Source organism: Salmo salar, unplaced genomic scaffold (assembly GCF_965601325.2).
Source record: "Salmo salar unplaced genomic scaffold, fSalSal1 ptg000536l, whole genome shotgun sequence".
Lineage (NCBI taxonomy): Eukaryota > Metazoa > Chordata > Actinopteri > Salmoniformes > Salmonidae > Salmo > Salmo salar.
In genome coordinates, this window is record NW_027675413.1 from 331,593 (window position 1) to 348,941 (window position 17,349).

The window sequence follows — 17,349 nt, forward strand, 5'->3', positions numbered from 1 at the left end:
GAGGGAAGGGAGGGTGGCTGCCGTCAACGACGGCACTAGTGCTACACCCCCCCTCCCCAACCCACCTATACTGGAGGTGGCTTAGGTTCGGGACGTGGACTCCGCTCCACCCTAGGCTTCGCCCACTTAGGTGGCTCTGGACTGGCGGGCGGCTCTGGCGGCTCTGGACTGGCGGGCGGCTCTGGACTGGCGGGCAGCTCCGGACTGGCGGGCGGCTCTGGACTGGCGGGCGGCTCTGGCGGCTCCGGACTGGCGGACGGCTCTTGAAATGTCCAAAAAAGGTATTTAAATGGGCCTACCAGACATCTTCTTGAGAGAAGATAAGGTCAGGGACTCCTGACTTACTCTCTGTCATGTTGAAATAGGTTCTCCTGTCTTACTTTCTGTCATGTTGAGATGGGTTTCCCTGTCTTACTTTCTGTCATGTTGAGATGGGTTAGTTCTTCTTGAGAGAACTAACCCAAAATTAGTCGAACTAACCCAAAATTAGTCGAAAGGCTAAGGGATTCTCTTCCTGAGAAGAAGCTGACAGCCTTCAAACAGAGCAAAAAAAGTGGTCCCAAACAATATGTCAAAATGAATAAAAAAATGATACAGCTGTCTTTAATAAGATCAAACTGAACTAACTGCTATCTTGAAATGTTGAAAAAGTGTTTTTAAATAGCTCAGTCTTATCACTCAATATGAGTCAAAATCTGTCCCAGGAGGTGTTGGAGGGTGGGTTGGGTTGGTCCCAGGAGGTGTAGGAGGGTGGGTTGGGTTGGTCCCAGGAGGGGATGGAGGGTGGGGTGGGGTGGTCCCAGGAGGGGATGGAGGGTGGGTTGGGGTGGTCCCAGGAGGGGTTGGAGGGTGGGTTGGGGTGGTCACAGGAGGGGATGGAGGGTGGGTTGGGGTGGTCCCAGGAGGGGTTGGAGGGTGGGTTGGGGTGGTACCAGGAGGGGTTGGAGGGTGGGTTGGGGTGGTCCCAGGAGGGGATGGAGGGTGGGTTGGGGTGGTCCCAGGAGGGGTAGGAGGGTGGATTGGGGTGGTCCCAGGAGGGGTAGGAGGGTGGGTTGGGGTGGTCCCAGGAGGGGATGGAGGGTGGGTTGGGGTGGTCCCAGGAGGGGTTGATGCAGCTCAGGTGAGTGATTTTATATGTGGTTAATTATAATTGTATTTACCTGCAATACCTGGTTTACATAATATACTGATATTTATATTTTAACAGTATTGTGTCTCTAGCTGTATAACCATTCCTGCTGCTTTTTGTTCTTGTCTGTGTTCCTTTATAATAAATAAAAAAGTTGATCACAAAAAAAGGAAAAGTGCGCAGAGTTTCAACTGAAAATCAGAGACGGGAAAATCAAGTCACATGCTTCCACTGTGGCAAGGTGGGACATCAGGCTTCTTCTACATGCTGGTGTAAGGACATGGATTGTCCAGCCTGTGGTATAAAGGGATGTCAGGATTCTACATGCTGGTGTAAGGACATGGATTGTCCAGCCTGTGGTATAAAGGGATGTCAGGATTCTACATGCTGGTGTAAGGACATGGATTGTCCAGCCTGTGGTATAAAGGGATGTCAGGATTCTACATGTTGGTGTAAGGACATGGATTGTCCAGCCTGTGGTATAAAGGGATGTCAGGATTCTACATGCTGGTGTAAGGACATGGATTGTCCAGCCTGTGGTATAAAGGGATGTCAGGATTCTACATGCTGGTGTAAGGACATGGATTGTCCAGCCTGTGGTATAAAGGGATGTCAGGATTCTACATGCTGGTGTAAGGACATGGATTGCCCAGCCTGTGGTATAAAGGGATGTCAGGATTCTACATGCTGGTGTAAGGACATGGATTGCCCAGCCTGTGGTATAAAGGGATGTCAGGATTCTACATGTTGGTGTAAGTACATGGATTGTCCAGCCTGTGGTATAAAGGGATGTCAGGATTCTACATGCTGGTGTAAGGACATGGATTGCCCAGCCTGTGGTATAAAGGGATGTCAGGATTCTACATGCTGGTGTAAGGACATGGATTGCCCAGCCTGTGGTATAAAGGGATGTCAGGATTCTACATGCTGGTGTAAGGACATGGATTGTCCAGCCTGTGGTATAAAGGGATGTCAGGATTCTACATGCTGGTGTAAGGACATGGATTGCCCAGCCTGTGGTATAAAGGGATGTCAGGATTCTACATGCTGGTGTAAGGACATGGATTGTCCAGCCTGTGGTATAAAGGGATGTCAGGATTCTACATGCTGGTGTAAGGACATGGATTGTCCAGCCTGTGGTATAAAGGGATGTGAGGATTCTACATGCTGGTGTAAGGACATGGATTGTCCAGCCTGTGGTATAAAGGGATGTCAGGATTCTACATGCTGGTGTAAGGACATGGATTGTCCAGCCTGTGGTATAAAGGGATGTCAGGATTCTACATGTTGGTGTAAGGACATGGATTGTCCAGCCTGTGGTATAAAGGGATGTCAGGATTCTACATGCTGGTGTAAGGACATGGATTGTCCAGCCTGTGGTATAAAGGGATGTCAGGATTCTACATGCTGGTGTAAGGACATGGATTGTCCAGCCTGTGGTATAAAGGGATGTCAGGATTCTACTTGCTGGTGTAAGGACATGGATTGTCCAGCCTGTGGTATAAAGGGATGTCAGGATTCTACATGCTGGTGTAAGGACATGGATTGTCCAGCCTGTGGTATAAAGGGATGTCAGGATTCTACATGCTGGTGTAAGGACATGGATTGTCCAGCCTGTGGTATAAAGGGATGTCAGGATTCTACATGCTGGTGTAAGGACATGGATTGCCCAGCCTGTGGTATAAAGGGATGTCAGGATTCTACATGTTGGTGTAAGTACATGGATTGTCCAGCCTGTGGTATAAAGGGGTGTCAGGATTCTACATGCTGGTGTAAGGACATGGATTGTCCAGCCTGTGGTAAAAAGGGATGTCAGGATTCTACATGCTGGTGTAAGGACATGGATTGTCCAGCCTGTGGTATAAAGGGATGTCAGGATTCTACATGCTGGTGTAAGGACATGGATTGTCCAGCCTGTGGTATAAAGGGATGTCAGGATTCTACATGCTGGTGTAAGGACATGGATTGTCCAGCCTGTGGTAAAAAGGGATGTCAGGATTCTACATGCTGGTGTAAGGACATGGATTGTCCAGCCTGTGGTAAAAAGGGATGTCAGGATTCTACATGCTGGTGTAAGGACATGGATTGTCCAGCCTGTGGTAAAAAAATACACACTTGACAAATCCTCTAGAAACAAAAAGAGAACAGAAAATGCAAAACGGGAAACAAGAAACATGTTCACACTATTGAGTAAGAGAACACTGAGGTGAGTGACTCATCAGACCAGGAAATCACACTGAAACACCTTCCACTTCAACCAGCGCACCTCGTGTTAAAGACTTACACAGGTGAATCTGTCACCTTGAGAGACATCACTGATGTCACAGTTCAGGTATACAGACAAACTGAAAGCTGCCACTCTACCTCCTGAAAGGAGACTATACATCACTACTGGGATGTTCATAGTTGGAGATAATCACACTGGACTGGCCATCAGTGCAGACAATGACACGTGGAGACACAGACCTACCTGCCATCTTAAAGAAACAGATGGATTTAACGGACAGCAGGGTTGTATGAACGACATCACAGGGAAGCTTGGCATTAAGCCAGACAGCAAACCAAAGGTTCTGAAAGCAGGACCTGTAGCTTCTGCTATCAGACCAAAAGTGGAGGCTGACTTGGAGGCTTTAGTCAAGAACAAAGTACTGGAGCCGGTCAGCATGAGTGAATGGTCAACACCCATCTACCAGTCCTTAACACTAGAACCACCTGGTCTATCAGCCTATCAGAACACCCATCTACCAGTCATTAATTAACACTAGAACCACCTGGTCTATCAGCCTATCAGAACACCCATCTACCAGTCCTTAACACTAGAACCACCTGGACTATCAGCCTATCAGAACACCCATCTACCAGTCATTAATTAACACTAGAACCACCTGGTCTATCAGCCTATCAGAACACCCATCTACCAGTCCGTAACACTAGAACCACCTGGTCTATCAGCCTATCAGAACACCCATCTACCAGTCCTTATCACTAGAACCACCTGGTCTATCAGCCCATCAGAACACCCATCTACCAGTCCTTAACACTAGAACCACCTGGTCTATCAGCCTATCAGAACACCCATCTACCAGTCCTTAACACTAGAACCACCTGGTCTATCAGCCTATCAGAACACCCATCTACCAGTCCTTAACACTAGAACCACCTGGTCTATCAGCCCATCAGAACACCCATCTACCAGTCCTTAACACTAGAACCACCTGGTCTATCAGCCTATCAGAACACCCATCTACCAGTCATTAATTAACACTAGAACCACCTGGTCTATCAGCCTATCAGAACACCCATCTACCAGTCCTTAACACTAGAACCACCTGGTCTATCAGTCTATCAGAACACCCATCTACCAGTCCTTAACACTAGAACCACCTGGTCTATCAGCCTATCAGAACACCCATCTACCAGTCCTTAACACTAGAACCACCTGGTCTATCAGAACACCCATCTACCAGTCCTTAACACTAGAACCACCTGGTCTATCAGAACACCCATCTACCAGTCCTTAACACTAGAACCACCTGGTCTATCAGCATATACGTCCCCGCTAGAGAAAGTTGCCAGGCGTCCACATTAGCATAAGCATCAGATGCATATCAACCAGCAAGGTGCAAGGTGTGAAAACATGGTTTGTTAAATAAACACTTGATACATAGTGTATAAACTATTGTAAAGGATAAATTACATGAAGAAATATGAGTGGAAATATATAAATAAAATAACAATTGTTAATTCTACAAAGTAGAAAATAAAATTGTCCTACAGCCTATTTCCCTGACAATAAAACACTACAGCGTAATCCATTTGATCAACTGTATTTGTAGATTCGATTAGTAATGGAGTTATAGTAATTAATAAAGTCCAGTTACAGTTTCTTTTGACAAATTAGAAACAAAAAAATCTATAATAATAATAAAACCAGCCAGGTCCGCTGGTGAAACGATTTGCTGTATTCCTAATCAAAAGCACCAGGGAACAATTGTAAAAGATGAATTTCATAAATACATATTTGTGGAAATATATTGATGACAAGATATTAAAACAATAATTTGTTGATTGTATCAGACATTGTACCGCACCTTTACACGTGAATCAATCCCATCTTCTCTTTATGCTTCGCGTCCACAAACAAATCTAATCGGTTTTCATTGGCCTTGTTCGGTGTGCACCTGCCGACTTGACATTGTGTCTTCTTTTCTCCCCCGAGGGAGATGTGGTGCCTGGGGGAAAAGGGAGAACAGGACCTGCTGCCTGCTTGGTGACTGTAGCTTCTTTCTCCCCCGAGGGAGATGTGGTGCCTGGGGGAAAAGGGAGAGCAGGACCTGCTGCCTGCTTGGTGACTGTAGCTTCTTTCTCCCCCGAGGGAGATGTGGTGCCTGGGGGAAGAGAGAGAACAGGACCTGCTGCCTGCTTGGTGACTGTAGCTTCTTTCTCCCCCGAGGGAGATGTGGTGCCTGGGGGAAGAGGGAGAACAGGACCTGCTGCCTGCTTGGTGACTGTAGCTTCTTTCTCCCCCGAGGGAGATGTGGTGCCTGGGGGAAGAGGGAGAACAGGACCTGCTTCCTGGCTAGATCATAAAGGGGATACTAGTTGGTGTCTGTATATGGTAGAGATACTGTATATACTGTAATGACCTGGCTAGATCATAAAGGGGATACTAGTTGGTGTCTGTATATGGTAGAGATACTGTATATACTATAATGAGCTGGCTAGATCATAAAGGGGATACTAGTTGGTGTCTGTATATGGTAGAGATACTGTATATACTGTAATGACCTGGCTAGATCATAAAGGGGATACTAGTTGGTGTCTGTATATGGTAGAGATACTGTATATACTATAATGACCTGGCTAGATCATAAAGGGGATACTAGTTGGTGTCTGTATATGGTAGAGATACTGTATATACTGTAATGACCTGGCTAGATCATAAAGGGGATACTAGTTGGTGTCTGTATATGGTAGAGATACTGTATATACTGTAATGAACTGGCTAGATCATAAAGGGGATACTAGTTGGTGTCTGTATATGGTAGAGATACTGTATATACTGTAATGACCTGGCTAGATCATAAAGGGGATACTAGTTGGTGTCTGTATATGGTAGAGATACTGTATATACTGTAATGACCTGGCTAGATCATAAAGGGGATACTAGTTGGTGTCTGTATATAGTAGAGATACTGTATATACTATAATGAGCTGGCTAGATCATAAAGGGGATACTAGTTGGTGTCTGTATATGGTAGAGATACTGTATATACTGTAATGACCTGGCTAGATCATAAAGGGGATACTAGTTGGTGTATGTATATGGTAGAGATACTGTATATACAGTAATGACCTGGCTAGATCATAAAGGGGATACTAGTTGGTGTCTGTATATGGTAGAGATACTGTATATACTGTAATGACCTGGCTAGATCATAAAGGGGATACTAGTTGGTGTCTGTATATGGTAGAGATACTGTATATACTATAATGAGCTGGCTAGATCATAAAGGGGATACTAGTTGGTGTCTGTATATGGTAGAGATACTGTATATACTGTAATGACCTGGCTAGATCATAAAGGGGATACTAGTTGGTGTCTGTATATGGTAGAGATACTGTATATACTGTAATGACCTGGCTAGATAATAAAGGGGATACTAGTTGGTGTCTGTATATGGTAGAGATACTGTATATACTGTAATGACCTGGCTAGATCATAAAGGGGATACTTGTTGGTGTCTGTATATGGTAGAGATACTGTATATACTGTAATGGCCTGGCTAGATCATAAAGGGGATACTAGTTGGTGTCTGTATATGGTAGAGATACTGTATATACTGTAATGACCTGGCTAGATCATAAAGGGGATAGTAGTTGGTGTCTGTATATGGTAGAGATACTGTATATACTATAATGAGCTGGCTAGATCATAAAGGGGATACTAGTTGGTGTCTGTATATGGTAGAGATACTGTATATACTATAATGAGCTGGCTAGATCATAAAGGGGATACTAGTTGGTGTCTGTATATGGTAGAGATACTGTATATACTATAATGAGCTGGCTAGATCATAAAGGGGATACTAGTTGGTATCTGTATATGGTAGAGATACTGTATATACTGTAATGACCTGGCTAGATCATAAAGGGGATACTAGTTGGTGTCTGTATATGGTAGAGATACTGTATATACTATAATGAGCTGGCTAGATCATAAAGGGGATACTAGTTGGTGTCTGTATATGGTAGAGATACTGTATATACTATAATGAGCTGGCTAGATCATAAAGGGGATACTAGTTGGTGTCTGTATATGGTAGAGATACTGTATATACTATAATGAGCTGGCTAGATCATAAAGGGGATACTAGTTGGTGTCTGTATATGGTAGAGATACTGTATATACTATAATGAGCTGGCTAGATAATAAAGGGGATACTAGTTGGTGTCTGTATATGGTAGAGATACTGTATATACTGTAATGACCTGGCTAGATCATAAAGGGGATACTAGTTGGTGTCTGTATATGGTAGAGATACTGTATATACTGTAATGGCCTGGCTAGATCATAAAGGGGATACTAGTTGGTGTCTGTATATGGTAGAGATACTGTATATACTGTAATGGCCTGGCTAGATCATAAAGGGGATACTAGTTGGTGTCTGTATATGGTAGAGATACTGTATATACTGTAATGACCTGGCTAGATCATAAAGGGGATGCTAGTTGGTGTCTGTATATGGTAGAGATACTGTATATACTATAATGACCTGGCTACATCATAAAGGGGATACTAGTTGGTGTCTGTATATAGTAGAGATACTGTATATACTATAATGACCTGGCTAGATCATAAAGGGGATACTAGTTGGTGTCTGTATATAGTAGAGATATTGTATATACTATAATGACCTGGCTAGATCATAAAGGGGATACTAGTTGGTGTCTGTATATGGTAGAGATACTGTATATACTGTAATGACCTGGCTAGATCATAAAGGGGATACTAGTTGGTGTCTGTATATAGTAGAGATACTGTATATACTATAATGACCTGGCTAGATCATAAAGGGGATACTAGTTGGTGTCTGTATATGGTAGAGATACTGTATATACTGTAATGACCTGGCTAGATAATAAAGGGGATACTAGTTGGTGTCTGTATATGGTAGAGATACTGTATATACTGTAATGACCTGGCTAGATCATAAAGGGGATACTAGTTGGTGTCTGTATATGGTAGAGATACTGTATATACTGTAATGGCCTGGCTAGATCATAAAGGGGATACTAGTTGGTGTCTGTATATGGTAGAGATACTGTATATACTATAATGAGCTGGCTAGATCATAAAGGGGATACTAGTTGGTGTCTGTATATGGTAGAGATACTGTATATACTATAATGAGCTGGCTAGATCATAAAGGGGATACTAGTTGGTGTCTGTATATGGTAGAGATACTGTATATACTATAATGACCTGGCTAGATCATAAAGGGGATACTAGTTGGTGTCTGTATATGGTAGAGATACTGTATATACTATAATGAGCTGGCTAGATCATAAAGGGGATACTAGTTGGTGTCTGTATATGGTAGAGATACTGTATATACTATAATGACCTGGCTAGATCATAAAGGGGATACTAGTTGGTGTCTGTATATGGTAGAGATACTGTATATACTGTAATGGCCTGGCTAGATCATAAAGGGGATACTAGTTGGTGTCTGTATATAGTAGAGATACTGTATATACTGTAATGACCTGGCTAGATCATAAAGGGGATACTAGTTGGTGTCTGTATATGGTAGAGATACTGTATATACTGTAATGGCCTGGCTAGATCATAAAGGGGATACTAGTTGGTGTCTGTATATGGTAGAGATACTGTATATACTGTAATGACCTGGCTAGATCATAAAGGGGATACTAGTTGGTGTCTGTATATGGTAGAGATACTGTATATACTATAATGACCTGGCTAGATCATAAAGGGGATACTAGTTGGTGTCTGTATATAGTAGAGATACTGTATATACTATAATGACCTGGCTAGATCATAAAGGGGCTACTAGTTGGTGTCTGTATATAGTAGAGATACTGTATATACTATAATGACCTGGCTAGATCATAAAGGGGATACTAGTTGGTGTCTGTATATGGTAGAGATACTGTATATACTGTAATGACCTGGCTAGATCATAAAGGGGATACTAGTTGGTGTCTGTATATAGTAGAGATACTGTATATACTGTAATGACCTGGCTAGATCATAAAGGGGATACTAGTTGGTGTCTGTATATGGTAGAGATACTGTATATACTGTAATGACCTGGCTAGATCATAAAGGGGATACTAGTTGGTGTCTGTATATGGTAGAGATACTGTATATACTGTAATGACCTGGCTAGATCATAAAGGGGATACTAGTTGGTGTCTGTATATGGTAGAGATACTGTATATACTGTAATGAGCTGGCTAGATCATAAAGGGGATACTAGTTGGTGTCTGTATATGGTAGAGATACTGTATATACTATAATGACCTGGCTAGATCATAAAGGGGATACTAGTTGGTGTCTGTATATGGTAGAGATACTGTATATACTATAATGACCTGGCTAGATCATAAAGGGGATACTAGTTGGTGTCTGTATATAGTAGAGATACTGTATATACTGTAATGACCTGGCTAGATCATAAAGGGGATACTAGTTGGTGTCTGTATATGGTAGAGATACTGTATATACTGTAATGACCTGGCTAGATCATAAAGGGGATACTAGTTGGTGTCTGTATATGGTAGAGATACTGTAAATACTATAATGAGCTGGCTAGATCATAAAGGGGATACTAGTTGGTGTCTGTATATGGTAGAGATACTGTATATACTATAATGAGCTGGCTAGATCATAAAGGGGATACTAGTTGGTGTCTGTATATGGTAGAGATACTGTATATACTATAATGACCTGGCTAGATCATAAAGGGGATACTAGTTGGTGTCTGTATACGGTAGAGATACTGTATATACTGTAATGGCCTGGCTAAATCATAAAGGGGATACTAGTTGGTGTCTGTATATAGTAGAGATACTGTATATACTGTAATGACCTGGCTAGATCATAAAGGGGATACTAGTTGGTGTCTGTATATGGTAGAGATACTGTATATACTATAATGAGCTGGCTAGATCATAAAGGGGATACTAGTTGGTGTCTGTATATGGTAGAGATACTGTATATACTATAATGAGCTGGCTAGATCATAAAGGGGATACTAGTTGGTGTCTGTATATGGTAGAGATACTGTATATACTATAATGAGCTGGCTAGATCATAAAGGGGATACTAGTTGGTGTCTGTATATGGTAGAGATACTGTATATACTATAATGAGCTGGCTAGATCATAAAGGGGATACTAGTTGGTGTCTGTATATGGTAGAGATACTGTATATACTGTAATGACCTGGCTAGATCATAAAGGGGATACTAGTTGGTGTCTGTATATGGTAGAGATACTGTATATACTATAATGAGCTGGCTAGATCATAAAGGGGATACTAGTTGGTGTCTGTATATGGTAGAGATACTGTATATACTATAATGAGCTGGCTAGATCATAAAGGGGATACTAGTTGGTGTCTGTATATGGTAGAGATACTGTATATACTATAATGAGCTGGCTAGATCATAAAGGGGATACTAGTTGGTGTCTGTATATGGTAGAGATACTGTATATACTGTAATGGCCTGGCTAGATCATAAAGGGGATACTAGTTGGTGTCTGTATATAGTAGAGATACTCTATATACTGTAATGACCTGGCTAGATAATAAAGGGGATACTAGTTGGTGTCTGTATATGGTAGAGATACTGTATATACTGTAATGGCCTGGCTAGATCATAAAGGGGATACTAGTTGGTGTCTGTATATGGTAGAGATACTGTATATACTGTAATGACCTGGCTAGATCATAAAGGGGATACTAGTTGGTGTCTGTATATGGTAGAGATACTGTATATACTATAATGACCTGGCTAGATCATAAAGGGGATACTAGTTGGTGTCTGTATATAGTAGAGATACTGTATATACTATAATGACCTGGCTAGATCATAAAGGGGATACTAGTTGGTGTCTGTATATAGTAGAGATACTGTATATACTATAATGACCTGGCTAGATCATAAAGTGGATACTAGTTGGTGTCTGTATATGGTAGAGATACTGTATATACTGTAATGACCTGGCTAGATCATAAAGGGGATACTAGTTGGTGTCTGTATATAGTAGAGATACTGTATATACTATAATGACCTGGCTAGATCATAAAGGGGATACTAGTTGGTGTCTGTATATGGTAGAGATACTGTATATACTGTAATGACCTGGCTAGATCATAAAGGGGATACTAGTTGGTGTCTGTATATAGTAGAGATACTGTATATACTGTAATGACCTGGCTAGATCATAAAGGGGATACTAGTTGGTGTCTGTATATGGTAGAGATACTGTATATACTGTAATGACCTGGCTAGATCATAAAGGGGATACTAGTTGGTGTCTGTATATGGTAGAGATACTGTATATACTGTAATGAGCTGGCAAGATCATAAAGGGGATACTAGTTGGTGTCTGTATATGGTAGAGATACTGTATACACTATAATGACCTGGCTAGATCATAAAGGGGATACTAGTTGGTGTCTGTATATGGTAGAGATACTGTATATACTGTAATGACCTGGCTAGATCATAAAGGGGATACTAGTTGGTGTCTGTATATGGTAGAGATACTGTATATACTGTAATGGCCTGGCTAGATCATAAAGGGGATACTAGTTGGTGTCTGTATATGGTAGAGATACTGTATATACTATAATGAGCTGGCTAGATCATAAAGGGGATACTAGTTGGTGTCTGTATATGGTAGAGATACTGTATATACTATAATGAGCTGGCTAGATCATAAAGGGGATACTAGTTGGTGTCTGTATATGGTAGAGATACTGTATATACTATAATGAGCTGGCTAGATCATAAAGGGGATACTAGTTGGTGTCTGTATATGGTAGAGATACTGTATATACTATAATGACCTGGCTAGATCATAAAGGGGATACTAGTTGGTGTCTGTATATGGTAGAGATACTGTATATACTGTAATGGCCTGGCTAGATCATAAAGGGGATACTAGTTGGTGTCTGTATATAGTAGAGATACTGTATATACTGTAATGACCTGGCTAGATCATAAAGGGGATACTAGTTGGTGTCTGTATATGGTAGAGATACTGTATATACTGTAATGGCCTGGCTAGATCATAAAGGGGATACTAGTTGGTGTCTGTATATAGTAGAGATACTGTATATACTGTAATGACCTGGCTAGATCATAAAGGGGATACTAGTTGGTGTCTGTATATGGTAGAGACACTGTATATACTATAATGAGCTGGCTAGATCATAAAGGGGATACTAGTTGGTGTCTGTATATGGTAGAGATACTGTATATACTATAATGACCTGGCTAGATCATAAAGGGGATACTAGTTGGTGTCTGTATATGGTAGAGATACTGTATATACTGTAATGGCCTGGCTAGATCATAAAGGGGATACTAGTTGGTGTCTGTATATAGTAGAGATACTGTATATACTGTAATGACCTGGCTAGATCATAAAGGGGATACTAGTTGGTGTCTGTATATAGTAGAGATACTGTATATACTATAATGACCTGGCTAGATCATAAAGGGGATACTAGTTGGTGTCTGTATATAGTAGAGATACTGTATATACTATAATGACCTGGCTAGATCATAAAGGGGATACTAGTTGGTGTCTGTATATGGTAGAGATACTGTATATACTGTAATGACCTGGCTAGATCATAAAGGGGATACTAGTTGGTGTCTGTATATAGTAGAGATACTGTATATACTATAATGACCTGGCTAGATCATAAAGGGGATACTAGTTGGTGTCTGTATATGGTAGAGATACTGTATATACTGTAATGACCTGGCTAGATCATAAAGGGGATACTAGTTGGTGTCTGTATATAGTAGAGATACTGTATATACTGTAATGACCTGGCTAGATCATAAAGGGGATACTAGTTGGTGTCTGTATATGGTAGAGATACTGTATATACTGTAATGACCTGGCTAGATCATAAAGGGGATACTAGTTGGTGTCTGTATATGGTAGAGATACTGTATATACTGTAATGAGCTGGCTAGATCATAAAGGGGATACTTGATGGTGTCTGTATATGGTAGAGATACTGTATATACTATAATGACCTGGCTAGATCATAAAGGGGATACTAGTTGGTGTCTGTATATGGTAGAGATACTGTATATACTGTAATGACCTGGCTAGATCATAAAGGGGATACTAGTTGGTGTCTGTATATAGTAGAGATACTGTATATACTGTAATGACCTGGCTAGATCATAAAGGGGATACTAGTTGGTGTCTGTATATGGTAGAGATACTGTATATACTGTAATGACCTGGCTAGATCATAAAGGGGATACTAGTTGGTGTCTGTATATGGTAGAGATACTGTATATACTGTAATGACCTGGCTAGATCATAAAGGGGATACTAGTTGGTGTCTGTATATGGTAGAGATACTGTATATACTGTAATGAGCTGGCTAGATCATAAAGGGGATACTAGTTGGTATCTGTATATGGTAGAGATACTGTATATACTGTAATGACCTGGCTAGATCATAAAGGGGATAGTAGTTGGTGTCTGTATATGGTAGAGATACTGTATATACTATAATGACCTGGCTAGATCATAAAGGGGATACTAGTTGGTGTCTGTATATGGTAGAGATACTGTATATACTATAATGACCTGGCTAGGCTAGTCAACTTAGTTTTTTCACTGTTCCTAGCTTGCTAGTCTTCTTCCCAATCGACTTGTCTGACAGGGAAACTGATGTGAAGAAGCTGTCCACAGTCACATTTCTGCCTTTGCCCATGTAAGGCTCCACGTGACTCAAAACCACAGTCTCAGACAGTCTCAGACAGTCACCCGCTGGCCTGGTTTCATCTTTCCCCAGACATGGAAAGACCTTGAGCAAGTTGGTTTGGACATCTGTGGCTAACCAGAACTGAGGTCACATGCACCACTATCAGTTTCTATCTGGTTTCTATTGGCCGTTCATCCATTGACGACAGAATAGCAGATTTTAATTTGATTGTGTTAATAGTTTTTGCGTAGTTGCCAGATTAATGCTGCTGCTGGAGTGGTCATGTGATTAAAACATGGACAACACGGATATTGTTGAAGAAAAATTGAACTTTGGAAATAAAGCTGCACCTCTTGAATGTTGAGAGTTATTTGATAAAGGTAAGTGTCAAGGAAACTGCAGAATCTGCTCTTTCAGATACAGTACTATATAGAAATCACAATGTTTTACCTGCAGAATCTGCTCTTTCAGATACAGTACTATATAGAAACACAATGTTTAACCTGCAGAATCTGCTCTTTCAGATACAGTATTATATAGAAATCACAATGTTTAACCTGCAGAATCTGCTCTTTCAGATACAGTATTATATAGAAACACAATGTTTTACCTACAGAATCTGCTCTTTCAGATACAGTACTATATAGAAATCACAATGTTTAACCTGCAGAATCTGCTCTTTCAGATACAGTACTATATAGAAATCACAATGTTTTACCTGCATGTGACTCTGAAGGAGGATTTGGTAAATAGATGCTCATTTTGTCACATACATCGAAAAAGGGGGACCAAAACACAGCGGGTCGATGGTCCAGCTGATCAGGATAACTTATCATGTGTGAAATTAGTTTTGGTATAGTTTAGGAGTAGTATCGATGGGCCAGCTGATCAGGATAACTCTTATCATGTGTGAAATTAGTTTTGGTATAGTTTAGGAGTAGTATCGATGGGCCAGCTGATCAGGATAACTCTTATCATGTGTGAAATTAGTTGTGGTATAGTTTAGGAGTAGTATCGATGGGCCAGCTGATCAGGATAACTCTTATCATGTGTGAAATTAGTTTTGGTACAGTTTAGGAGTAGTATCGATGGGCCAGCTGATCAGGATAACTCTTATCATGTGTGAAATTAGTTTTGGTATAGTTTAGGAGTAGTATCGATGGGCCAGCTGATCAGGATAACTCTTATCATGTGTGAAATTAGTTTTGGTATAGTTTAGGAGTAGTATCGATGGGCCAGCTGATCAGGATAACTCTTATCATGTGTGAAATTAGTTTTGGTATAGTTTAGGAGTAGTGTCGATGGGCCGGCTGATCAGGATAACTCTTATCATGTGTGAAATTAGTTGTGGTACAGTTTAGGAGTAGTGTCGATGGGCCGGCTGATCAGGATAACTCTTATCATGTGTGAAATTAGTTTTGGTACAGTTTAGGAGTACTGTCGATGGGCCAGCTGATCAAGATAACTCTTATCATGTGTAAAATTAGTTTTGGTACAGTTTAGGAGTAGTGTCGATGGGCCAGCTGATCAGGATAACTCTTATCATGTGTAAAATTAGTTTTGGTACAGTTTAGGAGTAGTGTCGATGGGCCAGCTGATCAGGATAACTCTTATCATGTGTGAAATTAGTTTTGGTACAGTTTAGGAGTAGTGTCGATGGGCCAGCTGATCAGGATAACTCTTATCATGTGTGAAATTAGTTTTGGTATAGTTTCGATGGGCCAGCTGATCAGGATAACTCTTATCATGTGTGAAATTAGTTTTGGTACAGTTTAGGAGTAGTGTCGATGGGCCAGCTGATCAGGATAACTCTTATCATGTGTGAAATTAGTTTTGGTACAGTTTAGGAGTAGTGTCGATGGGCCAGCTGATCAGGATAACTCTTATCATGTGTGAAATTAGTTTTGGTACAGTTTAGGAGTAGTGTCGATGGGCCAGCTGATCAGGATAACTCTTATCATGTGTGAAATTAGTTTTGGTATAGTTTAGGAGTAGTGTCGATGGGCCAGCTGATCAGGATAACTCTTATCATGTGTGAAATTAGTTTTGGTATAGTTTAGGAGTAGTGTCGATGGGCCAGCTGATCAGGATAACTCTTATCATGTGTGAAATTAGTTTTGGTACAGTTTAGGAGTAGTGTCGATGGGCCAGCTGATCAGGATAACTCTTATCATGTGTGAAATTAGTTGTGGTATAGTTTAGGAGTAGTGTCGATGGGCCGGCTGTGAAGGTTGACTGCTATTGTTTGTTTCCCGCTCATCAACTTGGACAGAGTCCAGGACATGTTTTACATCACTCTAAAGGCCTACTGTAACTCATAGCATGTGTTCATTTCCTTACAATACATGTGATTAGTGTTAGAGTTACAGTCAATAAAACAGACCCACAACAGTTTATTTGTGGAAAGTAAAACATAAAAGAGAATATTATTAACCCACAAGGGGGTGTGGTCAAATGATTTGCTGCTGATAAATAGGCATAACACAAACTCATCATTACACTATTGTCTTTCTACATTAAATCAACCCCTTCATCCTTCTTATCATTCAGTTAGGCCTCATTTGGGGGCGGCAGGTAGCCTAGTGGTTAGAGTGGAGGGGCGGCAGGTAGCCTAGTGGTTAGAGTGTAGAGGCGGCAGGTAGCCTAGTGGTTAGAGTGGAGGGGGGGCAGGTAGCCTAGTGGTTAGAGTGGAGGGGGGGCAGGGAGCCTAGTGGTTAGAGTGGAGGGGCGGCAGGTAGCCTAGTGGTTAGAGTGGAGGGGGGGCAGGTAGCCTAGTGGTTAGAGTGGAGGGGAGGCAGGTAGCCTAGTGGTTAGAGTGGAGGGGGGGCAGGGAGCCTAGTGGTTAGAGTGGAGGGGTGGCAGGTAGCCTAGTGGTTAGAGTGGAGGGGCGGCAGGTAGCCTAGTGGTTAGAGTGGAGGGGCGGCAGGTAGCCTAGTGGTTAGAGTGGAGGGGTGGCAGGTAGCCTAGTGGTTAGAGTGGAGGGGAGGCAGGTAGCCTAGTGGTTAGAGTGTAGAGGCGGCAGGTAGCCTAGTGGTTAGAGTGGAGGGGCGGCAGGAAGCCTAGTGGTTAGAGTGTAGAGGCGGCAGTTAGCCTAGTGGTTAGAGTGGAGAGGCGGCAGGTAGCCTAGTGGTTAGAGTGGAGGGGCGGCAGGTAGCCTAGTGGTTAGAGTGGAGGGACGGCAGGAAGCCTAGTGGTTAGAGTGTAGAGGCAGCAGGTAGCC

At 41.7% G+C, this 17,349-nt stretch overlaps 1 protein-coding gene across 1 annotated transcript in view; it reads left to right on the top strand.

The window, feature by feature from the left end:
- Positions 1 to 3,525: 3,525 nt before the first annotated feature.
- The window catches only part of LOC145876259 (NLR family CARD domain-containing protein 3-like), a 49,432-nt gene continuing 35,608 nt past the window's right edge, over positions 3,526 to 17,349 (top strand). Inside the window, exon 1 of the mRNA XM_082972056.1 lies at positions 3,526 to 3,796. Coding sequence (XP_082828182.1) covers positions 3,526 to 3,796 — 271 coding nt within the window. The remainder of the gene's footprint in view (positions 3,797 to 17,349) is intronic.